The sequence below is a fragment of the Anser anser genome (genome assembly GCF_964211835.1).
Source record: "Anser anser genome assembly, chromosome: 5".
NCBI lineage: Eukaryota > Metazoa > Chordata > Aves > Anseriformes > Anatidae > Anser > Anser anser.
Genome location: NC_139725.1, coordinates 33,131,920 through 33,159,876, shown reverse-complemented (window position 1 = coordinate 33,159,876; position 27,957 = coordinate 33,131,920). Strand labels below are relative to the sequence as shown.

Below are 27,957 nucleotides of genomic sequence, written 5' to 3'. Positions count from 1 at the left end.
TTAAGTGTAATTATTCAGATGTAATGCAACTAAAATACCCCGTGTCTAAGACACAGAAAGCACAGTTAGAGGCTAAGTTGCCAGCATTTGGGAGTTGGTGGGAACAAGTTCCACATGTGGCAAAGGAGATACACATGCTGTAATTATCATAACTTAAAGGAAGTTCTGTGGATGCAATAATTCAAAAATCACACTTGCTGGAGATGCTTTTAAAGAGACCAAGGTGTTATTTAATGTCTTGTTGGATGTGCTGCCTTATTTTTGTTTGGTTTTGCATTTTTAGCGCGTTTACAATAAATATTCAGATCAAGTGTTACACTAACAGTATAAAATCACTGGTCTTTTTTTCCTCTCTAGAGTGTGAGAGGAAACTGATTTTCAGCTTTTTCTTAGGGCCTGGTTGAAGGCAGGGCTGGGAGAGTTAGAAATTGCAGGTGTCCAGCAGAGAATAGGTAGGATGTTTGTTGAGAGTACTGTTGTACGTACATATTTGCAAATAAAACATGCTTATAAATAAGTGATGCTTTGCATACACTTTATAGTAGATTTCTTTCTCTGTTCTCTTTTATGAAGAAGCATCTGGGGGAGATGGAGGCAGAGTGGTGTGGGAAATAGAGATGTGAGAGCAAGAGCAGTAGATGACAAAACTGGGGAGGAAGAGTGAAGATAATCCTGTGCCTTAGCTGAGGTCTGAGCATGAGGTGTGAAGAAGAATCAGCCAAAAAGTGCATTGAAGTTCCTTTCTGATCTGGGGTTTTTGCTGTTACCAGAGGCTAGCTGCCAGTGGTCATATTTTTCCTCTGTGTTTTAAATGGAATTCCCAGTTGGGAATCTAATAAAATGCACCAAGGAGTTCATTATGGTGAAAAAGATAGTGGTATAATCACATAATTTTGTCATAGTTTTTCTCTGCAGAAGTCTTTTTCTGGGAGTGAAAAAAATAATTAAGCAGTATTCTCTTCATTTAGTTAAGAAAAATCCACAGTTTCCCTTTTTTGCAGTAAATGGGAAAGAGTAAAATGAAGGGAATCTCAACTAAGTGCAGTGGTTTTTTTTTTTTCATTAAAAAAAAGCTAAAGCTTACTATTTAGTCTGTTAATTCTAGAGTAGCCACCTCATGTATTTTATTGGGGTGTTCTGTATGAAAATTCAACAGTTTATTTTTCTTTGCTGGCTACTTTTGGTACAGCATCAAATGCTAAAAATAAAAGAAAAAAATGATGTGGGGAAGTACACGCTGATATTTTCTTTCCTTTCCTTCACAGGATCTGTTGTAGGAATTCGGTTGCCTGCACCTGCTAAACCACCTGAGTCACCTCTATCTCCTCCTTCCTCTGTGTCTTCCACTTCTCCTGCCACAAATCCAGCTTCACAAACTGCAGGACCCAAGTTATCCCCTACGTCTAATCTAGTCACTCAAGCATCCTCTGTTCTTCCTTCAGTAACAAGTTTTGTGTCACAAGCAGGCACTCTGACTCTGAGGATCTCTCCTCCTGCTGCTAGCAACGTGACAAATCAAACAGCCTCGGAGTCAAAAATAACGTGCAGCTCAGGTGTTCTGCCAGCTTCAACTGCTAATCTCATACCTTTACAATCTGGTAGCTTTGCTTTACTTCAGCTCCCAGGACAGAAGACTGTGCCAAACTCCATTCTTCACCATTTTGCATCTCTTCAGATGAAGAAGGATTCCAAGAAAATAAGCCAGAAAGATGACTCAGGTGCTGCTCAGCAGAAGGAGACGGAGAAGGCTTTGCGCTCAGAGGAAGTTGAAGTTACAGAGTCTGAGGTCACAGTGTCAGATAGCAAACAAGAAGAAAATGAGGTGTCAGTAAGCCAGCCAAATAATGTTGAAGAGCCAGTGTCTGGCACAGTCACACCTGGTAAAAATTCCACTGCGTTAGAGACAGTGGAAAAGGATTCTAAGGCACTTGAGAGCTCTTGTGATGAATCCTCTCTTCAGCATGATGTTTCCACAGATGTCATATCATCTGACCATTCGTACATCAGTGAAAAGCCAAATGATGAGGAAAATGAAGTAGTCACTGATGAGAAAGATGATTCTGTCCATTCTGAAACTGTAGTGGAGACTACTTCAACTAACTCTGAAACCATTTGTGGATCATCAGATCGGTCTGTAGCTGATCCTCCGGATAGTGCACATCCACAGGGTCTGAGTAATCAGGAGACTGCACACTTGAAGAACCATGGTAAGGAACAAATGCCTGCTGAACAGGAAGAGAAACCAGTTAAAGCGCTGGAAGGAGATGCACAGGCACAGATGAAGGAGAGCAACAAGTCAAGTTCTGGGCAGTCCCAGAGTCAACAAGAGAAAGGTACACAGCTGGAGAACAAGAAGGAACAGAGAGGGACTGAACTGCCTCACAACAAAAAAGAATGCCAGGGTGATGCTGTACAGCCAGAAATGGAAAGAAAGCAGTACATGGGCTCTACGGAAGCAGAAAGCTTAGGAGCAAAAAAAGGAAGCAAGTCTGAAATGAGTTCTGCAAAAGAGCAGGGTAATACTTCAGGAGAAACAAAAGCAGCAAATACTGAGGAAGGCAAAACAAACACAGCCACACAGGAAAATAGTAACAACAAAGAACAAGGTGCTGTTGATTCTCAGGAAGAAATGAAAATGGTTAAAGACATTGTAATACATGCCAACAGTTCTTGGAGCAAAATATCCAGCATTGCACCTGCTTTAGAAAACAAAAGTGAGGCAGACAACAAAGCTGACAGATCAGATAAGGGTGACTTCCTGACACCAGAACAGAAGGCACAGGAACCCAAGCGTCACAAAAAGGGTGGTATGCCCCCTGTTGATACACCTGCAGATTATATGGAAGAGGAAGAGTACGAAGATGATGACGAGGATGAAAAAACTGATGATTCTGCTGATGAGATTCTGGATGGTGCTTCTGATTTCCCAAGTGAAGAGGAAATAGATGTTGAAAAAGTGGTAAGTATTTAAATATTTATGAAGGGATTTTTTTTTTAATTGTCCAAATAACATGTCTAAACCCATGGATTTCAAAGAAACAGTATGATGTTTGTGTTTTGGGCTTTGGTTTCTTTAAAAAAAAATCTTGATATGGGTTCAAAGCAAAAATGTTTCTTGTTTCTTCTTACTTACATATTTTTATAGGTAGCATTTTAGTGGCCTTTTAGAAACTGCTGCTCAGATGACGAGTTACATTGAAAAAGCTGTTAAAGAACTCTTCATATTGTCTTCCTACTGTATTGACTCAAGCAACTTGGTTCCTCCTAATATGACATATGATTCTAAAATGTAGTAGCTAGTCTAGCAGTTCTGCTATTTTGAGCTGTTTCCTTTTATCTAATTTTTGTAGCCCTTAATATTTAGCATTTGCTTTTGGAAGGAATGTTTGAATTGCTCCTTAAACTCCTCTTGAAGTTTAGCAATAAATTTATGTAGTGTTGAAAGCTGTTGTTCCATCTTCAGTAGAAAGGCTGCAGAAGTCACAAAATAAAGGGTAATATAGGTAAGATGTCTTTAGATTTTAATGCTCGTAGAATTTCCATCAAATTTCACCCAGAAGTTAAAAGAAAACAATCCTACATGTAACTATTTCATATATTTCTGATATATCGGTATATGACTTAAGAAACAGTGCGTTGTTACTAAAAAAAATGTGAAGGTGTGATTTTCTAAGTGATGCAAATGAACATAAAAAATATTTTCTTGGGATGAGATAAAAGTGGAAAGAGAAGGGTAAAACTGGAGAAAAAGTGAAGAGCAAATGAATTAAAATAGGAGAGATTATGTTAGTGTCTTCAGAATTTTTAAAAAATAGTGAATTCCTTTAGCCCTTTTCTATTAATTCCTCTCTCCTAGTTGGAAACCCAATTTGACTTCTTCCTCTTATAACCATATCCAGATTAACTCAGTTAAGACAGCAACCCTGGCTTTTAGAGAATACATTGTATTTAACTTTTAGAAAAATTGACTAATCAGTTGATATTCCAGGTCACTAATTTCAGGCAAGATGATAACATTGCAGCTGCATGACGGTGAGGAAAATTAAAGCAGCTGTGATTTGTGGAAGCTCTTGCAAGTTACAAAACTGAGCTGTTGCTGTCTTGTTTACAGATACACAGTTAGTATGTGCCAAATGCCTGATAAACTTTTCAGACAGGGTAGTCTTAAGAATCTGTGGGTTTACCGGCAGAAGATAATAATAGGTCTTGGTCACAGAGTAGCCTGTTATCAGGGTTGATGTTTTAAAGACTTTTCTTCTATCCTGCAAAAGGATGATTAATTATCGGAGCTTCTAAGAAGCATTTGTTTTGCAAGTAATTTGCTTTGCAGGTTTTAGAAATGATTAATTCAGTTTGGTAAACCCTGTAAGGCTATGTCTTCAATATAAGCTTACAGAAACTTGACTAAGCTACCTTTGTTTCTGGAGTTGCAAAGCTGAGGAACAAGGTCTTGAAGAGGACTTTAAAACCGGTCTGGAATTTGGGTGAATTCTTGGTTCATTAGTGTGTGCTGCCTGCAGGTTGAGTTAGCATGTCAAATGTCTAATAGAGAATTCAGTCTTAAGTCTAAATATGTAAGGCTCTAGTCTTTTTCACTGGGAGATGCCTTGAAAATAAGGAGCTTGTTGGTAAGATCATGTTTTTCTCAAAGAGGCTTGAAGCAGTTGGGAAGCCCTCAGTTTGAGAGGATTTTAGGTAAGCAGTTCTTTACTGAAGATCTTCAGTACGAAGATCTCTTCAGTAGATAGATCAACAGAATGAGGAAAGTACTTCTTGCTTGACTGCTCTCCTTCCTGTGCTCCTAAGGTCTGCTGGTTGTTTGTTATTTCATGAGGAGGGTGGCCCATTGCTATTACGATCCATTGCATATAAGAGGAAGAAACAGTGGATGTGTTGGTATCTATCTTTGCTCTCTTCGTGTTATGTCCTTGAGATACCAACTGCCTGAAATGCTCCAGCGCGCTACGGCTAGCAGAGCACTGAAGTTCAACACCCATTGATTTGCTTGCTTGGAATAGCTTGGGGTGCAGGCGCGTTGCTAGTGAGCGGCTCTCTCGTTTTCTGGTTGGGATGTTTGTCTGATGAGTCAGCTGGGGAGCGAAGCAGGTTCTCTTTGGTTTTTTTTCCCCTTGAAACCTTGAGGTGATCCTTACTGTTTCCTTTCACTCCCTCCCTTAAGTAATGATAGCCCTTACAATTAGGGAATTATGGTTGGAGCCAAGGAGTAATGAGCTTTTCTGGTCAAAATTAATGGAGGAATTAGCATACTAAATGTATATGATCATGGAGAAATAGAAGTTTGTGTGGAAAATGAATAGGATCAGGATGCAGACTGTTAGCGTGTACAGCCTGGCAGTTGTTATTAGTGGCCTGAAAACACTTAACTAAAGTAGGAACAGAGTATGAGAGAGGATTATTTTTGAGCCTTTTTCATCTGTGTCTGTGGCACTGCTTCTAAGATCACTGTGGCTGAAGGACATCAGAAGAGTTGGAGCTGTTCAGTTCTATGAATTATTCTCAAGCTTTGTGATGAATATGACTTGATGATTGGCAAGCGTAGAGAAGATTTCTAAGGAGCACTTTACAGATCTGGACAAACAGCTCCCTCAACAAAAAATTACAGTAATTAGAGGAGGCAGTCCCATAACAATGAATTGCTAACAATTGTTAGGCAGCATTTACCCTGATCCTAATGGTTGCAAGGACCCCGTATTGTATTCAGAGGAGCAGTCCACTACAAAGGACTACAGATGCCTAAGTGCAGTCCTTGTTAATGAGAAGACAGCTTTTCAAACTGCTTCAGTGCTCCTTTGGGAGAGAGGTGCCAGGGTCTTTCCCTTTCAAGGGAGAAGTACGCTAGAATACTGTTATCCAAAGTGGAGATCAACCTGAGGATCTTCAACTGGAGACCTTCAGGCCATTCAGAAATAAATGGCTGAAGTACTCCTCTGACGAGAGGTTACGTATCCAAGAGCATTCTCATCATTGCAGTGAACCTCCTGACGTTTACCCGTGCTCGTTGGGAAGCTCTGGATAGTTGTGTTGTAGCAGGTGCTTGTTCTTTGGCTCAGGCTTCTTATCCCCTCTTTCCAAGTTGTATTAAATATCAGCTCGTTTTGCATAAGAAGTCTTACTGGGGAGGCACTGTGGGAAAGGGAGAAAACGCTTATGGAATTTCCTAGAAAACTCCCAACAGAGGCAGGTTGTTTAGCAGGCCTTTTGAATAGTAGAGAACCCTCAGGTTATCACAGAACTTCAGGTAGTGCCTGAAGCAATGGTAAGAATATGCTTTGCTTAGACCATTTGCACTCTTCTATCAGCATAGTGCTTACAAGACAGGCAGCACTGGTATTGTCTGTCAGGCTGGGTGAAGTCAGTCCGTACAAACAGATTGCTAGCAAAGTTTTCCTGTTTCATTACACTGGTACCAACAGAGAAGCAAAGTGTGAATGCATGGCCGCTAACACTCTTATTTGGTGGAAATACTAGTGACAACTCTCACTAGTTTGGAGTCTGGACTGGTCTTAGTTACTCAGGAAATAGACATTGAAAAAAACAACCAACCAGCCAAAATATGTCCAGTGAGTCACGATAATTGCTACTGACCAGTATAGTAGTAGTTACTGTGGGTTTGGCTTTTTTGTTGTTGTTTTGTTTTGTTTTATTTTAAATACTTTACTCCATGTGGTTTTCACTGCAGTGGTGACTTACTTGTTTTGCATGATGATGCTTTTCGCATCAACTTCTTACTTGGAGCTAAGTTCGTGTACTTAAGAGACTCCTGTACACTCCTCCTCCATTCATCAAAAAGAGAAGCTCCTTAAAATGGTATCTTTGCCCTTTTGCACTTCCTCCCTTGAACTGCATCAAGAAAAGCCTAGATCCTCTGGGGTTTGGTGATATGAATAAAGTCTTTTTAGTATATCTGTGTAAGCAAACTAATCGATGTCAGAGCAAGTTCAAGTGGATGGTCTGGGATGTGATGTTAAACTCTTGTTCTTCAAGGCATGAGATTTGCACACACAGTGCCTGTTGGGAATGGCTGCTTGGCCTGGGCTGTCACAGACTGAATAGTTCACATGAGTACTTGGTGGCATGAGCCAAAACCACGTCAGGGGTTGTTTTTGTAGTTTAATGCTACAGATAATAGAGTCGTATAGCCTTCTTTAATTTGCTAGTCTAAACATAGCTGCTGTGTCTGGCAAGTTTCTTGCTTTCAGTGTTGTTGAAACTTTGTGGTTTTCAATCCTTCTTTTTCTGAGCTGAAAGTTAAAATTATGACGAACCATTATGAATGTTTATAACACTGTAAGTTTAATAAGGTTCAAGTGACATATTTGTGGGTGATGTAAGTTTTAACAACCTCTAACGTGTTCTGAGCTTTTGATACAGACCACATGTGAGATCTGCAGACACTGCAGAGGGCAGGGCCGATCCAGAAACGAGGCATCTCCCAGGGTAATCTGTACACACATCTGTTGTTACCTGCCCTCCTTCTTTCTCATCTCTGTCACTGAAGACCCTCTGCCGTCAGGCAGTTTGCTCTTTGGGAACCAGCAGTAGGGATGTAGACTTCAGGAACAAGCAGATGAAGAAGAGAGTGCTCAGAAACAGGCACTGAAGTGCGGAGAGGGGAAAAATGCTGACATTTCTGTAGCGACTTTGGGTTTTCATTTTAGTGCAGGATTGTTCCTTTTGTGTCCTCATTCCTTAGGGTATTTTACAAGCTCAAAGGCATTTGGAAGTCTTATAATTACTGGAGTGTGTTAAGGATAACTTCCTAGAACAGGTGATAGAAAGCCCAACCAGAAGAGATGCGTTGCTGGGCTTGTTGCTCACCAATGCAGAAGAAATTAAAAGAGAGGTCAAGGTACGGTTTTAAACTTAGAGAGTGTAGATTTAAAGTAGGTATTAGAAATTCCTTACTGTGAGGGTGGTGAGACACAGGAACAGGTTGCCCAGAGAGGTTGTAGTTGCCCCATCCCTGGAAGCATTCAAGGCCAGGTTGGATGGGCCTTTGAGCGACCAGGTGTCCCTGCCCATGGTAGGGGGGTTGGAAATGGGTGGTCTTTAAGATCCCTTCCAACCCAACCCATTCCGTGATTCTGCAAACTGCAGGACTGTGGAAGAACTGGCATCAGAGGGGTGGGGCTTCCACAAGCACTTCAGAAGTTGAAACGTGACAAGAAGTCATGCTAAGCTATGGATAGGGGTGGCCTATGAAGGGTTGGCAAGATTTGTGTAGATATAGCAGGTCTCATGGCCTAACTTAAATGGACTTCAGAGGTCCTGTGCAGTTGTGATACTTTCCCTTTTATCAGGAAGTCAGAAAAAGATGAAGGTAAAGGGGAAAGATTTACCATCCTGAAGCATTTTCCCTCTGTTGTAAGGAGTCAGAAGGGAAATTAAGTGTTTCTTGGTTTACATCTGTCCACTTGCAGGATTTGTAAACTTCAAGATGTGAAGATCTTGGCGGGCAGTGACTTTTTGCCTCGACTTTTCACCTCATTCTTTTCACCTGTCTTCCATGAAAAATATACCATGCCTCAGGCTTTGAGTACCATTTTTTTAGTATGGTAACAAGTTCCACCATGAGAACAGCTCTAGCTGGGTAATAACTTACCAAACGTTTGATTACCCCAGGGTAACCTGTCAGTGCTCAAAAGCTTTACCAGGATGGTGTTTCTAGCGGAAGTTAATTTCCTGTTTCTTCTAGCTGGATCCTAGCATCTTCAGAAGTACCCTGCGGTATGCCCTTCCCTGCAGTGAAATGATGCCTAGGTGTACGTTAGGCAGAGTCCTTCCCTCTTAAGTGAAACTGTTTGCATCTCGTGCGTGTCGAATCACAGCAGTGATACTCTATGAAATGGGAAAGCTAGAGAGGATACCAGGAGGCTTCCAGCAACAGGGGAAGCTTTATGCATGACCAAGGAGAGCAAGAAAGAGTAAGAAGTGCTCTGTGTATCATGAGATAAAACTGTGTTGTTGTAAAATGTGGCCTGTTAAAATGAAGTTAAACCTCTCACACTTCTAATGTTTTCAATGTAATGTCATTTAGTTCAGTAGTTCTGTAATTTAAATAGCATTTTTGTTTGTGTAATTTTTTGTCCAGCCAGTTCTTTCCTCTGGCTTTATGATGGTGAGCTTTTCTTTTTCTCATCAGGCCCAGGGGAGAATAAAAATAAAAGCTGCGGAAGCAGCTATGCTGCGTGTTCACATCTCCTGTTGGAGCTCCACAGAAGCTCTACTTCTGAGGAGACGGTGTAATTTCAGTATCTTCCAATGTGTTAATTGTTTGGTTTTTTCTTTGCTTGTCCTTCCCTCCCCTATTCCCAATTAGTAGACCTTAATTTCAGTTTCAAGTTCATCTTCTCCTATTCTGTGACCTTGTACAAGTGAGTCACTTGGCTCTTCGGTGGGGAAGCTGGATATGTAGTTCTGGCTTGCTACAGAAATGACTTAAAGGCAAATTGGATGCATCTGCCTTAAGAACGAAATGACTTGTTTTGAACAAATAAAAAAATTAAAAATGGTGGTTCTTGTTCACTGAAACTGGATATTGAAGTGTGAGGAGTTACTGAAAAATTGCTGTCTGTGTGGATAAATGATACTCTTCTAGTGAGATTTTTGTATAGAAGAACTTAAAGTTTCTGGAAGCACACAGACCCACTCAAGAGACATGAAACTAAGCTGCGTCCTGTTCACTGCCAGTGTTTTTAAGTTGTTGAAATACCTATGCTGAAATGCAATGAAGTTTTAACCTTGGTCACAATTTCCATGGATGAGTTCTATATCTAGACTGCAGGCAGTGTTTGGTGGGGCCTCCCTAGGTCCCGGGCATACAGTGTCTTGGGCAGCAGTGGTAACGTGCAGCTCCTGACTGGCCTCTCAAGTTCAAAGTGGTGTACTGCTTCCTTGGTAAAGACGGTTCTTTTTCTCTGTGCTCTGCTTGGTCCTAGTACTAACAAGTCTTGCTTTGTGGGTGGATACTTAAAACCTGGAAGAAGTAAGAATTTCATGGGCTTTTATGCATAGAGAGAAACAGTAATTCCTTAAGCTTCTGCCAGTGCCAGTACCATGCTTCCACATTCAGATGAGAATTTGGTTTACCTCCATGCTGCTCCCTTTATAATAGGAACTGTCACAGCATTGTACAGATGTGTAGCTGCTCTGTGAAAAAAGTTGCAAAAATACCCAGTACTAATAATAAAAGAACTTCTTTCCGAGTACTGAACCCACCAGGTACCAAAGGTGCTTTCATAGGCAGAGACAAACAGCGTCTTTAAATTTAGTCAGTGCTTTGGAAAAGAGATTTTTGAAAGAACGTGTGAGATTGTTCTCTAAGGCTAGTCATTTCTCACCTACCTTCACTCTCCTTGCTCTTCTCTGGTTCAAAAGGTAAGATGTTTTACAAGCATAGAGATTGGTGACTGGGGAGTGTGCACAGCAGCATGTAAAAGCAACAATGCTTTTCTGTTCGGTTCTGGAACAGCTATAGCTGCTAAACTGAGCATCACCTTTCTTTCCTTCAGCAGTAATATCTTGATACTTCTTCAGTACAGGAGGGGGTGTCAGCTTCTCCAGAAGTGAGTAGTTTAGAAGTTTATAACTCCTTCTACGTAGGTCTTATACTGCCAACACTTAGTACAACTCCTCATGACATCATCAGTAGAAGGTGATGGAAGATTTGGGAATATTTGAGAGTGATTTTATGGCAGAGGATGTTACGTGGCCTCATTCAGTTTAAAAGACTAGAAGATTCTACAGGTAGTCATGCGTGTATATACGTAGACACCATTATATATGTACTCTTTATATATACACACACACTATATGTACTTTACTAAAGGCTACATTCCCAGCATAGCCTTCAGTAAAGGAGGGCAAACTTAATTTTTAAAACTGATGCTGTTTTCTGTGGCTTCTATCACACAGCCATGGGAGATGATGTGTTACACAAGTTTGGTTTTTTTTAAAAAAAAATGATGATTTTCTCTGGCAGCATTATTGACAATAGCTGTCACTGTAATGTGGTGTCAATAACTAAGGAGGCAGTTTTCTTGTTGTTCTTTGCTATATCACATACTTGGATAGTAGGGATCCTGTTCCTCTGTCAAAAAGGAAATGACCAGCAAAGAGTTGCTTCTGGTGATAAATTGAGTCCCTTTCAGTTAACATAGCTGCAGATTTCACAGGTGTAAATTTTATGACTGATAACTGGAAGGATGCATCATTAATATCATGTTAGTTATGCTTGTGTGATAATTTAGGTCGTTCTTGTCTTTTATTGTTTTTGTTACAGTGCTATATCTAGCCTAATCTGTGGCCAGCTGAGTAAGTGCAACGCTTTTTCATTTCTAATAAGAATTTCTTAGAACAGCAGTGTTACTGTGCAGTATCACTAACGAGTTGCAGATAATAATCAGTACCACGAAAAGCATTTACTAGAGGCCTTCTGCTGGTACAGTATTGCATATTGCCTTTTTTCATGTTCTGCACTCTAGTGTTGGTTTTTTTTATTAACTGTTTGCATCAATTTCAGGTAAGTATTCAGTTTAGAGAAGAAGATTGCAGCTCCCCCAAAAGAAAGAAAGAAAAGACAAAAAGAAGGAAGGAAAGACAGAAGAATAGGAGGAGGATGACATTGGGTAGTTGAGGGAAATGGGTGAAATGGAGTACAGAACGGAGGTATAATTACATTTTCTTACTTCGGAAGCAGAAGGAGTTCTGCATTTTGTAATCAGTGAAGCAGCGTAGACATTATAATAGTAAAAACTTTAATAAAAACTAATAAAAAATTTCTTGGACAAGGCTTGCTTTGTTTGGGGTGAGGATAATCTGATACTGCACATGGCCACAAGGTTGATATTTAACTCATATCACTGCAGTGGTTCTCTATCTCTGTCTCCACAGAGGACTAGCAAGTTTTCTGTGTCAGGAGAGCATAGAGAAAAAGTACTTTCTGAAGTGTCTTAAATATGTGAAATAATTACAGGTCAGCTTTTTGGAAAGAACTGAAATTGCAGTCTTTATCATGCAAGCAGTTTTCTGTCTGACCCAAAGAAGCCTGGTTCTGGGATGTCCTGTCTGGTGCTGTCTTAGGTGTGAGAGACCATTGCCAAGGTGGTAACTATTTAAACTCATGACAAGATAATGTTAGTTAGCCAGTGTACTGTAGGATGTTGTAAAGGGAGTTAAATCATATTTGAAAACATAGGTAGGAAAGCTCTGCCCTGTGAAAGCTTTTTATCAGACCAATAGTAAAAGCCTCAATGGCAGATTTTGCCCTTACTGAAATTCACTTTGCACAGTTGCTAGTGGGAGGAATTCCTAGAGGTGACAGTTAAAATAACCACCTGCTTTAGCACTGTTTATTGGCCAGTATAGCTGGAGAGGTTGTTTCTGCAATGGTTCTTAATGTTATAATGTAATCTCTTTTGAGACTGAAGTGAAACTGTTTTGGCCTGAGCTCTATTGCTAAGTAGATACTCATTTTAAAAAACAAAACAAAAACTGTTCCAGGATGCGTGTGAATACAGTGAGGATGGCGAGCAGGTGGACATTGAGACCGTGGAGGAGCTTTCAGAGAAGATTAACATTGCCCGTCTGAAGGCCACAGCTGCTAATATCCGACCTTCCAAAGAGAAGTAAGCATCCTTGGAGAGCACTACAGTTCTGTATTTTATTGATGAGCTGACATTGAATGAACCCGTTAACAACAGGTTTAATGTAATGGTAAGATAAAGCACGGATTGCTTCAGGTCTTCCTGAGCACTGGTGCTTTCCAGTGTCTGTGAGGATGGGGCTGCCAGAACTAAGAATAGATTTGAGGTTTTAGCCTTTTTTTTTTTTGTTCCTTTAATTAATTTGTTCATAAGGATATGTGTCTTATAATGTAAAATATTTGAGTGAATTGCCTCCCTTCCTGCAAAGTGAATGCGAGCAGGGTCACATTGGTTTTAAATGTGATTTTTGCAAGCTTCTGTTTTGTTTATTCTTGCTGGTAGTTTTGTTATTTCTAGGCAGGAGTGGTCATTGGCTTAATCCTTGATCCTGAAAAATGAAAGCTTTGACTTTGGGACCACTGCCGCAGCAAAGAAAGCCTTTTCTTATTTGTATATAGTCTGCCATGGTTGGATAGCTTGGCTCTTTTTGGTTCTGTTTTTTTTTGTTGTTGCTGCTGCTGCTGCTGCACTTGCATTTATAATGAGAGGATGCAAAGTAAAAACATTGTTTACTTAATGTATGTAAAGATAGTCATAGCTCTTTCTCAGTTGTATCAAAAAATGGGGAACATTGTGTCCTTAGTTACTGATGTTTAAAGAGCTTTTTTTGGTAGAAACTTAAAAAAAATAAATCTGGTTGGTGCTATTATATACCTCCAGATGTTTCAATGTTTTCTCCAAAGATACAGCTCAGCTTTTATTCTTAGAGAGCTACTTTGCTGTTCTTTATAAGTTGTCAAGATCCTTCAGTGAGAAGATTAGATATTTTGTGAAAATAATTCTTTCAAATGTGTATTGTTCTGTTTTCTTCAAGCTGCTGAGAAATAATACAAGGAAGCTGTTTTTATGTATTAGGATAGTAATAAACGTGAGGATTTTGGTAGGTTGTTCTTGGTGGGGGAGGGATTGCTCTGTCATCTGTATTGAATATGTTGGTTTGTTTTGTTGTCTTTTTTTTTAATTAGCTAAAAGTGCTAAAATGATAAAAAGCTAAAACGCTATCCAAAATCGAAGAGAGATGCTTTCTACAATTAACAGTGAGAGGCTGAATTTACAGTTTGACACGTAGTGCAATAGTTTGTTGCTTGCACTGTGGGATAATTTTATAGCTTTCAGAACAGCTGATTTTTTTTTTTCCAGGATGATGGCATTGAAGCTAGAGTTCGCTTCCTTGAGAAAGCTCAACAGTATCCTGCTTTCATGTAGTTACAAGGAAAAGTTAATTTCAAGGGATAAAAATGAGCAATACTAGGCTGGAATATACTTAATGAGGGTAGAGTGCATGAGATGAGTAGTGTTGGGAAAAACTTTTTACCTTTCTTCCAGATACCATGCTCCTAATTCTTCGGATGAAAAATTATCAGAAAATCCTATGAAGGTATATGCTCTCCTCTTTCCTTTTGGTATCACATCTCCATTTTAAAGATAAACTTTCATCTCAAGTGTGACTCTAATGCAATTTATTTATCTTCTGTGTATTTATTATTAAATGCAAGAAACAAATACATATAGGTGGGGGAAGGGGCACAGCCCAAATCTTTTTTTTTAAAAAAAAAAAAAAAAAAGGACTGCCACTGGCATCAGTGGGTTTTGTATTCAGCTTTATGTACAGGAGGAACATCTACCTCTTACTTACTATTACGTTTTCTTAAGCGTTGTGTTCTTGGTATAAACAACTTCTACAGCACACATAAAATAATGAACAAGTGAGAAATGCTTTCATGTGCCTAAGAAGACAGTATGAAGGTTTATGTAGACTGCAGCGCTGGGCAAAGGATTTCTGAAAACAGTAGTTTAAATGCTAAGCTCTCAGGCAAGTTAAAGACAATGCAGAAGCCTTTCAAACCCAAACTCCTTGCAGTCCTTCTGAAGCTTATGCTGTATTTTCGGGTCGCTTTGAAGCCTGTTTCACTAACTGTCCATGGTAACTAACAGTGATGTAGTTGAAATCAGGTACAGAGCTACTTGCTGGGAGGGCGGGGCGTGAACCTGTTGTACGCCTTGTACATTGGAGCGGGCTGGTACGTATGTTTTTGGCTGAGATAAAGATGGGTTACAGGATGCTCTGCCTGCCTTGCTTTCTCCTTGTACTCTCTACACTTGAGATTATGGTATGAGGCCCTTCCTTTAAAGGAATCTAACACCCAACAGAAGAGCTGATGCAGTTACAGCCATAATGAGCTCATTCTGCCTGTGAGGGCAAAGTGGGTGTCAGGAGCCAGGCTTCAGATTCCTCCTGAGTCCAGCGGGCTCAGAAGTGTTATCCCTGGACCTGTGGAGTCTTTCTACTGATTCACTGGGGTTTGGAGCAGACCCAAAATGATGTCAAAAACACATTAAGACTTTTTAAGTAATACTTTGTCATGAAATAAATACCATAATAATACAAAACCTGTAAGAATAATTATGAAATAACAAATCTTCTAACCTGTAGAAATTAGTTATTATTACCTGTCAACCTTTGTGGACGTTTAAACAAAGAAACTTGACATCAGAGTCTGTCAACACTTCTGTTTCTTGGTAGATGTCTGTAGCGATCAATATCCATGCCGTCTTTTGTATCTGCAATGTCTGTTGGCCCCTATCTGTATGTACCCATGAAACAAAATAGAAATGAAAGCAGTTTAACTCCAGGGAAAAAATATGTCCTGTATTCAATGAAGTCATTTCACTTATTAGTAGACTTTTTGACAAAACAAAAACATTGGGCTCAAATGTGTGATTTTGCTGTAATACTGTGGCTTAACTAAGTAGCCTTGCATTGCAAAAACTGAAAGCTCATGAATAGAAAGGGCTGCTCATGATCTTTTCTTTTAGGGTTGATGTGATTATATTGGTCATTTCTTGTTGGTCAGCATTTCATGCTTCTTGCTTGTGCTTCTGACACCAAGCTTTCATGAAGACCATAGCTGAATAGTATGACATGAAATCTTCAGGTGTCTGTTGAAACATTGCAAATCAAGCATGTGTTTGAATATTGTGTGCTGTTAGATTACCTTTGTTCTTTAAACTGGTTAATATGGTTGCTTCTCCAGCAGAATCCTCAAATCTGGAGCAGAAAGCAGAAGACAGAGGAAGAAGCCTTTGCTCATTACCGCCAGACACACACAGCAAATGAACGCCGGCGACGTAATGAAATGAGAGATCTCTTTGACAAGTTGAAGAGAGCTCTGGGGTTGCACAATCTTCCCAAGGTCTCCAAATGCTACATTCTCAAGCAAGTAAGTATTTTGAGTTTGTCTAGGAGCTCCTAGTTCATCCATGCAAGCCTCCTGGCATTTTTGCCCAACTTCCTCTTTGTTAGACTGCTCTTGAGCTTGGAGGGGGTGATCCCCGAATATTAACCAGCTTTCCTGGGTCCTCTGCCCTCCTGGGCCTTATCCTATGGGACTCTTCCAAGAGGCTAAAGTCTGCTCTCCTGAAGTCCAGGGTTGTGAACTTGCTTTTCACCCTCCTCCTGCGATTGGGATCCTGAACACCACCGCCTCATGGTGACGGCAGCCAAGGCTGCATTTGACCTTCACATTCCCAACAAGCTCCTTGTTGGGGAGTATGAGGTCCAGCACAGCACACCCCTTTGTTGGCTCCTCTGTCACTTGGAGAAGGAAGTTACCCCTTAGAGTACAGACCCTTAAGAGAGGCACTGCTGCGTGTTGGGTTCCTAGAAAGGGGGCTGGGGAATTTCTCCATAATTGTGCCTTTGTAGGAACTTCCTTACCTACATGCAAATGCTGGAGGTGTAGACACCACCTAAACTCCATTTTGTGATCCCTTCCCATCACCCCACGTCCTTTGTTCAGCAGCCCTGTCCATCACTCACAGGGCTGCTGGTTACTCACTGTTTACCCCATCATTCCCAGTTTAAAGCCCTCCTTATTAGCTCAGCCATTCTGCTGGCAAAAATGTATGTGTTCCCCTTAGTGAGGCGGATCCTGTCTATTCCAAGCAGCTGCTGATCCGCAAACAGGGTTCCATGGTCATAGAAGCCAGAACCCTTTTGCTAGCACCGGTTCTGAAGGCAGTTACTGATTTGTACCATCAGTGCTCTCTTCCTCACAACCTTTCTGCTTACTGGCAGGATTAAAGAGATCTCCACCTGGGTTCCCGTACCCTTGACTGCTGCCCCCAGAGCTATGTAGTCACTTCTCATACTGTCCAGGTTTCCCCTAGCAGCATCATGTGTACCCACATGGAGTTAGGAGCAGGGGGTATTAGTCAGAGGGCTGGACCAGCTTCGGCAGTTGCTCCACAGTATTGTGGATTGGTGCCCCCAGTCAGAAGTCACCAGCTTCCATCCTGTCCTCTCTCCAGCACTTACCTCAACACTCTAGGGCTAGACGCTGCCAGCTTCTCTCCTTCAGCTGGGGTTAGAGGCTCTTCAAATTGTTGTCACAGGGAAGAGTCTGTCATCTCCCTTTCACCTTCTGTGATGCTGTGCAGCCTGCAGTAGTCAAAGCTGGTCTGAAGTCTTCGAGTGAGTCTGTGATATTCAGTAGAGAACTTCAGGCGCCTTTACAGGACTGTAGAATAAAACAACACATGAAACAACTTGTATTTTCAAAAGCTTAATCTTGGTGTCACAGATGCATGTGTTCAGATTAGCCCTCTCCTTGTATCCTTTGTGAATTTATCCATGGAAGTTTACGTCTTAATTCCCCAGTGTTTTACTGTGTAGATCCAGGCAATTTTAAAATATGCAGAAAACATCTTGTTTAATGCAGGAGAAGATAACATTTCATTAAGTATTATACTGACATATATAAAATACTTAATTGTAAAGATGCAAATAACAGGAAATAAAACGTTAGTTGTAGATGTATAATTATGCTTATCAGCTGTACCTTAAAATTGTGGGATAAAAGTTCTTTTTTCCTTAAAAATGGCAGACCTTTGGAGGAAGGATGACCAAGATGTTTATCACTTTTCAGCTTGTGTTTAGGGAAAGCTGTCTTTACATGGTCTACTTTTCACATCCTTTCTCTAAGTTACTTTCTCATGATAATGAAAATAAATTTCATAAAGGTTTCTTGGAAGGAAAAGTATTTTATTATTTTGTGTATTGTTGGTTTATAAATTATTTCCCTGACATTTTTTTAGGCATTTGATGAAATTCAGGGATTGACTGATCAGGCAGATAAACTTACTGGACAGAAGAATTTACTGGCACGTAAACAGGATACTTTGATTCGGAAAGTATCCGCACTTTCAGGTGAGACTATTTTTTGGATACAAACTAGGTAGAATAATGAAAGAAAAAGGCTTTCAAGGGTGGGAGAGAGTAATTTTCTGTGGGTCATTAATGTTCACTTAAAATTTAGACTCTTGATGCCAGATGAAGACCTGCCAGGCTCTGACTCAGCGATACACTCATGCTGATAAGAAATGCTTTTATTTTCCTTTATGCCTAAAGGAAGCGTAGAATGATCTCGGTGCTGCAAGCCACAGGCTTGGGTTCCTGTGTACTGGATATGCTTTAGTGGGGGGAAAAAAAATGATTACATCATTGGTCACTTCCTTAAACAGCTTTTCTGCTCAGTGCTTCAAAAGTATACGCAGTAAGGTTCTTGAGCAGTTCCAAAACCTCTGACTCTTTGATGAACTTTGCAAATAATTGTGTGCGCTGTTTTTCTGAAAAATAGGGTCATTAGTGTCCAGATGTAGGAGGCAGCTCTGTCCATAAAACAGAATTGTGATATATTCTGAGCTTCTGCTCATGGAGGGATTTGAAGATCCATGTGACATTTATTTTGTCTTTCTGGGAGGTTAGTTAAAGGTAAACTTAGTTAAAGATAGGCTGTCATCTTAGAGCCTAAACCCTAAGTAGGAAACAAGTCAATGTAGCTATTTCAACTTCAGTCATAACAAAATTGTGAGCATCTACAGAAAACATACAATTTGTAAAATCTTGTTCTGATACAAAAATGGTGACGTTAAATAATGGTAAACTGTATGCAAGTTTTCCTTTAAAAGTAATAGGAGTAACTGGGCTCATCAGTGCAAGAAAATTCATACAACATGAAAGTAACATTTTGTCTGGTAATAATACTTAGCATTAGGAAGGATGTGAGATTTTTCTCCACAGCTGTGGTTATTTTCATATGGTGAACTGCAACTAGTTCAATAAGAACTAGTGCTCTTCTAAGCTGATTTTTGGTTATCAAAGTTGCAGTTCTTCAGTGCATGGATGTTTCTGAAGGGAAAAAAATGTCTTGGAATAAACACATTTTTTTTAAGTATGCTATTTACTGGAGGGGGCTGTCTAATGTAAAGTAGTTGGATGGTGTCAATGTGAGAAATTTTCAGTTCTGTCATCAGCTCTTTAGCTTTGAAGATAGATTAATACTGATTAATGCCAGTACGATGATCCTTGTGGGTCCCTTCCAGCTCGGGATATTCTATGATTCTTTGATAATTTTTCTGTAGGGAAGACAGAAGAGGTTGTCCTAAAGAAGCTAGAATATATGTACGCCAAACAAAAAGCCGTAGAAGCACAAAAAAAGAAGAAACAAGTTCAGCCAGCAGAATCTGTTGTAACCTCAACTGCTACCACACAGCAAGAAGCATGTTCTCTTCCATCCAGAGACCTGGGCAAAGTGGCTATGACAAATAGAAGAGGCAAGCCATTGATACTTGCCAGAAAAGGAAGCCATGCCACAGGTGGGCTAAAAATGATGTACCTTTCACGTAAAGGGGAAACAGACGTTGCAGGAGCATCCCATGGGAGGGCAAAACAGTTAGACTGCTTCTGCAGGTAGCTTACTTCTTGAAGCAGAATTAAGTAAAGGACCAGAAAGTGTTTATCCAAGAGGTATGGAAAACATTTGCTTTCAGTACATACAAGGCTAGCACCACTGAGGTCTTCAGATGAACGTGACTTTCAGAATGATGAAAAATAAGTTGCTATTTAGTTGTTCTTCAGCCTCACGGAGTTTCACTGCAATCCTGTAGGAATTGGTGGTTCTTTACTGCTGACTCAAAGCCAGAAGCTCAATCCCGAGAATACTGGAGTTGCTAGAATAGATTTAGCTAGTTATAGAGGTGGAAGAAGACTTGCTTTTAAATTAAATGACAGAATTGTCAGACACTTAAGAATTTTTTGGTGCTGGGAATTTGCAGAGAAGTAATTGAGTTTTACAGAGACTTTCTCACCTAGGAAGACACAAAAGAATTGCAGAAATCCAACCTTTCATATTATTACCACTATAATACTCTGTAACAATCTGGTGATGTTTCTTTGTTTTGGTAATCATAGATCTTGAAGTGGTCTTCAGCTCGTATAAACAACTGATTGTTTTGGTTTCCCAAGCCTTGTTTTTTTCCAGTCCAGGGGAAGTTTGGCATCAGAATTTGGATGTGGTGTGAGAACTTCTTTCCATTCTTTTGACTGAACAAAGTCCCCTTGTAATTTCACCAAGACTGCTGTGATACTTGATCAGGATGTCACTCTGAAGGGTTAAGATTATATTATCATGCATGAAAAGGCAGTACAGTTTGGTTCTAGCTGCATAGATCAGGTTCCTGAAGCCTGTGTAGCTTCCGTAGCAGCTTTCATATCTGGGGCTTGCAAAGCTTCTAATTGGAGCTCCTTGCACACCTACGCTTGCCGCTGGATTGCGGGATGTTGTTTGCCATCAAGGGTGCTATGCCAAAATAAATTGCTGATCTACATGTTTCTTTTTTACAGAAGACACCTCCTCCTCTCTTACACTGACTGCTGCAAGCCTGGTGATGACTCCACAGGGGCAGGTGCTTACGCTGAAGAGCCCACTGGTACCAGGGCAGGTAGCAGCTGTTCCTTCCACACTCTTGCAGGCTGAGTTAAAGCCTCAAGCTGCCAACACCACTGTGACAGCACAGCCAGGTATGATCATTGAGAACATGCTAATGAAAATACCAGGCTATTCACTAAAGTTTACAGTTTACGAAGTAACTTGTTCTTTAGTTTTTCTTTTAATTTTTCATTCTTTGAAACCTGGTGAGGTAGAACCTCATTGATAAAAGAAACTTGAAACAATTAAGTCAAATGGCCAGTTTATCAACAAGTAAGTAAAATCTGTTCAATTTTTACTATTCCCAAACTAGGGAGGTGGGAACCCTAAAGAAAGTTGCGGCAGGAGGAAGAACATAGGGAAGATCTCTTAATTATCTAACCACTTCGTATTTCTATTTATTACCACTTTCAGGTGGTATTACAGTGTAAAGTCTTGCATAGAATTGTAAGGCTTTTATTTCCAAGCTTGGCTGAGTGTCTGAAAGGATCTTGTTTCCACCCCACCCCCCTCCCCCTTTTTTTGGATAAGGTATTGCTTCTGTGATGATTCAGCTGCCAGGATCAACAGTTCCTGTCCAAGTAAAGGGAATCATTACCAACTCTACCATTCCTATTACACTGTCAGCTGTTGCTGGAAACCCAGTACCCTCAACAGTAGTGTCAGCTACAGAGCCCCATTCAGGTAGGCTCTTGGTGTTTTTTTTGTGAATCTTTTTGCTTTTACGTAGGGAAGGTTGCCCTTGCAAAAAATGAGGTTTCACTGTTTTTTTCATTAGGAAGTAGTGATAGGTGTCATTGTCTGGGATTTCAAAGAAAATCGCTATTCAATGTTTTGAACAGATCAGAGGGGCTTTAAGGGACCGAATATAAAACCAATCCTCCTTGCCCTCAACAGAATAAGAGGAAGCGTAGCCTGCAATGTGTGCATGGTCTCATGCATCCCAGTGAGGAAGCAGCAGTAAAAAATAGTAGAGGGGCTGTTAAAAATCTTTGCCTGTTACATCCAGGCTCTTTCTCTGGCTCAATCCCTTCCCATACTATGCTGCCCCTGCTGCCAGTTGGAGGTTGCCTCTGAGAGCAAAGATGTTTTTCAAGACCAAGTACTGTATGTTGGGTCTAGGTGTGGAGTGGTTCCTGCCAGTGTTGTGCTTGCTGCTCGTTATATTTGTGTTAGAACAAAGCCATTCATTTTCTGCTTCATTGTAGTCATTTCAGTGTAATGAACTGTTGAGAAAAATGAAAGTTAACGTTAGATTTGGGGCTGGGGAAAAATCTGAGTGTTACAAATGAGAAACTGATGTGAGACAAAAGTAAATAATGTGATAGTCCATGAAATGCCACTGTACTATTGTGCACAAAAACAGTATTTCAAAATAGAAGTGTAGAAGTAAACTGAGAAAACGGTGAGGGAGAAAATAACCATTGTTTTCCTTTGTGAATCACTGTAGGAGTTGTAGGCATTACAGCTGCTTTCATTTACGCCAGCCTGCTGAAGAAAGGGACTGGTCAAGTGTGGTGGTGGTTGGGTTGCTTTTTGTTTGTTTTTTAGGTTAAAAATTAAGCTATTAATGTTTCAAGGCTTGACTTGACCAAAACTGTGCAAGTGGTTTAAACTGTGAATAGCAGCTTATTTGAGGAAGACATGAAAAGTGAGTAAATTAAATATAATTAGGAATTATCTTGTAGTTGGCATGGATTCTGATGGATTGTGCTTTGTTCGGTTTTTCAGAAAGCGAAGATTCATTCATGATGCCAAGGATTGTTAATGTAACATCACTGGCAGCTGAAGGAAGTATGAATCTAAACCCAAACAGAAACAAAAATTCTAATACAACGACAGCTGCAGCTACTCAGGCTTCTGAGAAATCCTTGGTAGTAGCACCTCTCGAAAGTAGGAAGAGTGATAGCATCCTTTCGGAAGAAAAGGCCAAACAGTGTCCTGGAGACAGCGGAGGAGATGGAAGAAGTACCACAGGTACCGCCAAAGGTTTCTTTGAAAATAAAGATGGTTTTCCACAGATCCGGAACGTGTCCTCTACAAAGGAACGTCCAGAGTCCTTTGGCAAAAAGCTCTGCATTGGTGAGTTTGTAGGAAGCCAAGCCAGGAAGAAAGACAGCGATCCTGGAGGAGAGAGATTAAAAATGAAAGAATTGCCATTCCGCAAGCTGCAGCTCAAAGATTCGAGGATAGAAATGGAACTGAGGAAGGTAGCTTCTGCAATGGAGGAGGCAGAACTGGATACAGGTGAGTTACTGAGCAGCATTGAGGAGAGTGATGACACTGATGAGACCCTCACTTCTCTGCTCAATGAGATCGCTTTCCTCAATCAGCAATTGAATGATGATGCTTCAGGTATGTCGGAGCTGCCCAGCACCCTCAACTCAGATTTCTCCCATGGAGATGCAGAAGGTCGCCGGGGAACAGCCAGTGATCTCTCCGCCGCGGATGGTTCTTCCTTCCAGTTTGGCCATTTGGGAGGCAGTTTTAAGGACCTTTCCGAAGTTCCAGAGGGTGGTGGCTCTTTAAGTCCTCTCCTGCTGCACCTGGAAGATGATGATATTACCGATGGAGACAAGAACTCTGGGGAGCCTTCATCCGAAGCAGATGTTCTAAAGATAGTAATAGGTGCTGAAATGAAGGATCCGCTTCCCAATCTGTCCATAACCAGCGGTGGGAACGGCAAAACTGCGGAGACCACCAGTGTGACTCCACCGGTTTTGCAAATGAAAACGAATCCAGAAGCTAGTAATGCTGACACTTTGTGGAGGCCCATGCCCAAGCTGGCACCACTTGGCTTAAAAGTGGCAAGTCTGCCAGTGGACTCAGAAGGGCAGAGTACTAAAGTGATGCCCTTATTGGCGCCTATAGTTGCAAAACTGGCACCCACTGGGGTAAAAACTTCATCTGCAAGTGTTCAAGAAGGACAGGATAGCAAAGTAATGCCCGCATTAGCACCCGTGGGCACAAAGTTTAGTAATACTGGGACCTTACCTTCAAATTCAGCAGGCAAATAAATGTGTGTATATTGTATCAGACTGGAATGGAGATCTGGAGCCAGTGTGAACCAGTGTCTGAGTTTGGCAACTTCCCTTGTCTGCAACGCTTTGTTTTCTGTATGGCATCAGCACTCTGTTCATCCAAGGGCAGGCCCCAAATTGAGAAATAAGTGCTATGAAACTTTAAGCATGTTGACATATTTTTACCTCACCGTTGTATTCTGGGTATTCTCCTTCTCCTTCACAAAATGTGGAAGATGATCTATCTATAACCATTGCTGGGCACATGGTATCCTTCCAAAATTGGGTCCTTCATGGAAATAGTTTGTAAAAGGACTGAGAAACCTAGGCTATTGACAGATATTTATTTTTTTCCCAGTAGTGAGGCAGCTGTCTGTTGTTGAGGGAAAAAATACGGTTCATTTGGTTTTGTACCAGGCAAACTATCTATGCAGAAACGGGATTGTTTCACATGTGCTGTTTCTAAAGTTTTGCAGAATATGATGAATGTGCAGAAATGAGATGGCAATTACTCTCAAATATGTTACCTAGAGCAGCAGAAGGGAAACTGGAGATAGTGCAGAGGGCTGAAGTGAAAAGCTTCTGTTCTTTGGTGCTAGGTAGTTCTCTGGCAGACTCCTTTTGGGAGCTTATGCCCAGAATATTGTCATAAACATCTAGAACTCTCACTGTATGGGGGAGGTAGTATTTCCCAATGCAATTAGGATAGTGTGTGAACTTTAAAACAAGTAAACAGAAAACAACATACAGAAAAGCCCCCCACCACATTCACCTCATGGCCCTATACAAATAACCCCTCCTTTGATGGTTAGGGCATCTGTAAGGGAGAATCTCAGAGAGTAGAAAAAAACGTGGGCACCCCTTTGCTACATCTTTAAATACACTGCTGAAGTAGCTTGAGTGTTTTCCCAGTTCTCTTCCCCATTCCTCCTGTCATTTCTCAAGATGTATTTGGTGGATAGGATGTTAATAGAAAGCGTTGTTTCATAAAAATACAGAACACTTTCAGACTGTTGTAGCCTAAAATAAACGAGCAAGGTGTATATGTGAATGTATATATGAAAATATGTGTATATCTTTCCAAACCTTCCATTTCTTTATAAATTCAGGAAAGGTACTCAGAGGTTTCTCACTGCGTTTGCACAAGATGTGTATAGCAAAAAAAAAAAAAAAAAAGTCAACAAAAATGCTCATTACCAGGGAAATAGGGCAGTATTGAATCACAAGATGTATTTTTTATTCTTCTCTGCCACTGCTTACTCAATAACCTGTAGATGCTCTTCACTGTTCAGCTGCTGGATGTGAAGTGCCTGCAGACTGTAAAGATATTTATATTTTTGTACACAGTTTTTGTTTTCATAGTTTTCTTGACAAATTAAATTTTCAGCCTAAGAGAGATGATTTGTTAATGAGTGTATACACAATCTTTTCCTATAAAGTTTGTAAATAGGAGTTACGGTGCGCTTGAGGGGCTTCTTCACTGCTCCTAAAGGGTAAAAACCACGGCCATGAAAACGATACAGAAACTGGGAAGTAGATGGTGCGTTTTGCTTTATGTTTAGGAATGTAATCCCGTCCTACTGTCCCAGCAACAGCAGCTGGGGTTCCCCCTCAAGATTCCCGATCTTTGGTGATGCACTAATGCAGGAATTTCATCTGTCCAGCACTGAGGTTGTGCACGTGCTGAGCGATGTTCTTCCACAGTTAGGTAGCAGTGTTTGCTGTACACGCCGTGCAACCATATGCCCTGTTCAGTGAGCTGCAACTTCTGGATCCGTGTCGAGGTTAGGTCCACCAGGGATATGTATTCTTTGGGTGTTGCCTTGTCTTTTTAATGATTTTTTGTTTTTAATTACGCTGCAGAGGAGAGAAGCCCCTATAGTTAAGTATGCAGGAAGTTACTCCAGAGTCTACGTGTAAAAGGTGTCTTCACCTTGCCACTCTAACTGGTGTCTTTTAAAGCAGTTACGTATAACTTACTGCTGTTTGCATATTTGCTATTTAAATATTTGATACAAGTCCTATATTAATTCTTTGGAAGAGAGAATATAGGCCAGTCTGAGAGTCATGCAGGGTCTTACCGTTGTCACTGAATGCCTTAGAAAAGGGAATTAGCATGTAAAGGTGTATGTATGCATATTTTGCTTATCATTAAAGGGTTTTAACTCATTTTAAACCAGTGGAAGTCTGGAGTAATTATATTAGTTCAGTAGCATTATATTAGACTTAAATTTATTTACCTGGGAATCGGGTTCTGAGCATTTCTAATAGGCTGAAGTTGCTTTTTTTTTTTTTTTAATTTACCTATGGCAGTTTGCTTTGCCAAGAGTTTTTATGCCCCCTGTGTGTGAAACAGCAACCAAAATTGTGCTGTGATTCCTTTCAAATCCCTAGTCACTGACTTCTCTTTCTGCACCTCATCCTTTAATGGTCCCAGGTGGCTAATTTTAATTACAGAATTGTGCTGATCAGTGTCTGAATTCTTTTTAAAAGGCGTGTGCTTTGCACACTTCTGTAGGACAGAAAGCTGTAGCATGAAAGCTGTTCAAATGTTATCTAAGATACCTGCTCTGCTATTGCGGATGTTTTGTCCATTATCAATGTAATGGAAAATACTTGGATGTTTTTACTGTTTGGCAGGGGGGAGTAAGGACTTTTTATTGCAATAAAAATGAGTTGTGAAAAGATGACAGTAAAAAGTTTTTGGTTCCTGAATGTGATTACTGAATGAACTAAGACCCCAGATTTGGCTGCAAAAGGTGCAGTTGGTGCAGTTCCCAGAAGGTTAGATGATGGCTTCTACCAGGCAACAAAGCATGTTCGAAATGCTCTCAGCTTCTGCTTCTCCTTGTTCCACCATCTCTTGGCTGCAGCTTAATATTTTGCTAAGAATTTAAATGATGACTTCCCCGTCTTTTTTCTTTTCTTTTTTTTTTTTTTTAACTCTTCCCTCATGTTCCCATTGGTTTGGAATAAACCTTTTAACAATGACGTATGCTGTCTTTGAGGCAATAAAGCAAGAATGTGACATGTAATGTAAAGATTTTAGAATCAGGAGAAGGAAACCCCTGCAAGGCGCACATTCTCACTCTAGACCAAGAGACCTGGAGATTTTGTTTTTTTACACATCTGTAAATAGACTGGAATGTTTTTAAGAATATAATGAAATGCCAGATTTAGCTTTTTTCCTTTTATATATTAAAATATATCTTTCCCTCTTTTCTGCTTTTGAAAAATTGATATTTTTGTAGAAATCTAACAGTACAAGACTCTTAAATAACTGTATGTGAGGGACAAAGTGTAAAACTAAAATAAACCAATCAAGCTGAACTAGAAACTGGCTTTGAAAGTTTATTACAGGGAGGGAGAGGGAGGAGAAGTTACGTGGTGGTGCTGTTTGTGGCATGTAATGCTGTACCTGAGCACATGACAAATGTACACTCTGAGGCAGAATTTTTGGTAACACAAGCATTGGTTTCTTGGTTCAAGTAATCTGACAGCTCAGAGGAGATGAGTCTTTTGATTTAGCCTTCAGCAGTATGCAGGACATATTGGAGGTCGTAAAGAAGGATTTTGACTTATCAAATGCACGAAAGTTAACGAAGGGACTTTTCACCAAAATGCAGGTGAAAAGCAGGAAGCCTGCTTATGGAGTCAATGGGGTTAACATATGGTCATGGCATAAAAGAAAAAATATCTCAAAGATTGTCTCCATAAAATCACCCTCCATGTTCCCTCCCTAACCCCAAATACAGATTAATCTTTTGTATCTGTTTCCTTTAGAGATGTTGTACAACACAGCTGTCCTCATGGGAACGAGCCCGAAGATCTGTCCCCAAGTGAAGTATCAGAGGAGATCTTTTAGAAGAAATAGATGAAATGCCTGCTACAAATCAGCACCTATCGCTGCTATCGCTTAACTTCCATATTCTGTTAAATGGGAGATAACATGCTTGATCCATGTTCTTTTTAAAATAAATATATATATATATTTAACTTCTACAGAGGAGCAAGTTTGACTTACAGACCTGAGAAAATGCAAAATACAATGAAGCGAACAATTATGCTTGAGGGTACGTGATGGACTAGGGTACGTGGTGGACTGGGGAAAAGGTGATGCAGATTTTTTTTGTTTTTAAAGATGAACAGATCTCATGGGAAAATTAATTTTAAAAAATGTTGTTATAGTGTATATGTACACTATATATATTCATATATATACTATATAAATGGTGTATATATATACTATATATATTTATATATAGTTTATATATATATACACACTGGTTATATGTTTATGTTTATATATATATATATCTTCACCAAGATCTTTCTATGGCTCCTTATTTTAGGAGGGGGTAGGGCTATTTTTTGGAGTAGAAAGGAAAGTAAGCATAAGCATAAGGTTTATCCCATTGTGTTTGCCATAGAAAGAACTTAACA

The 27,957-nt window shown here is 40.2% G+C and overlaps 1 protein-coding gene across 16 annotated transcripts in view; it reads left to right on the top strand.

The window, feature by feature from the left end:
- MGA (MAX dimerization protein MGA) overlaps positions 1-27,431 on the top strand; it is a 66,019-nt gene extending 38,588 nt beyond the window's left edge. For 6 of the 16 annotated variants that reach the window (XM_083837405.1, XM_083837403.1, XM_083837392.1 and 3 more), the window contains 9 exons: positions 1,266-2,959; positions 12,523-12,647; positions 14,052-14,103; positions 15,761-15,946; positions 17,823-17,934; positions 19,149-19,382; positions 20,410-20,586; positions 21,026-21,178; positions 22,226-26,851. In XM_083837405.1, the coding sequence (XP_083693531.1) occupies positions 1,266-2,959; positions 12,523-12,647; positions 14,052-14,103; positions 15,761-15,946; positions 17,823-17,934; positions 19,149-19,382; positions 20,410-20,586; positions 21,026-21,178; positions 22,226-23,511 (4,019 nt within the window). In that variant the 3' untranslated portion in view covers positions 23,512-26,851. Of the gene's footprint in view, positions 1-1,265; positions 2,960-12,522; positions 12,648-14,051; positions 14,104-15,760; positions 15,947-17,822; positions 17,935-19,148; positions 19,383-20,409; positions 20,587-21,025; positions 21,179-22,225; positions 26,852-27,297 lie in introns of those variants that run through there. The other 10 variants (XM_083837407.1, XM_083837398.1, XM_083837399.1 and 7 more) reach the window with 8 other exon arrangements.
- Positions 27,432-27,957: the final 526 nt, after the last annotated feature.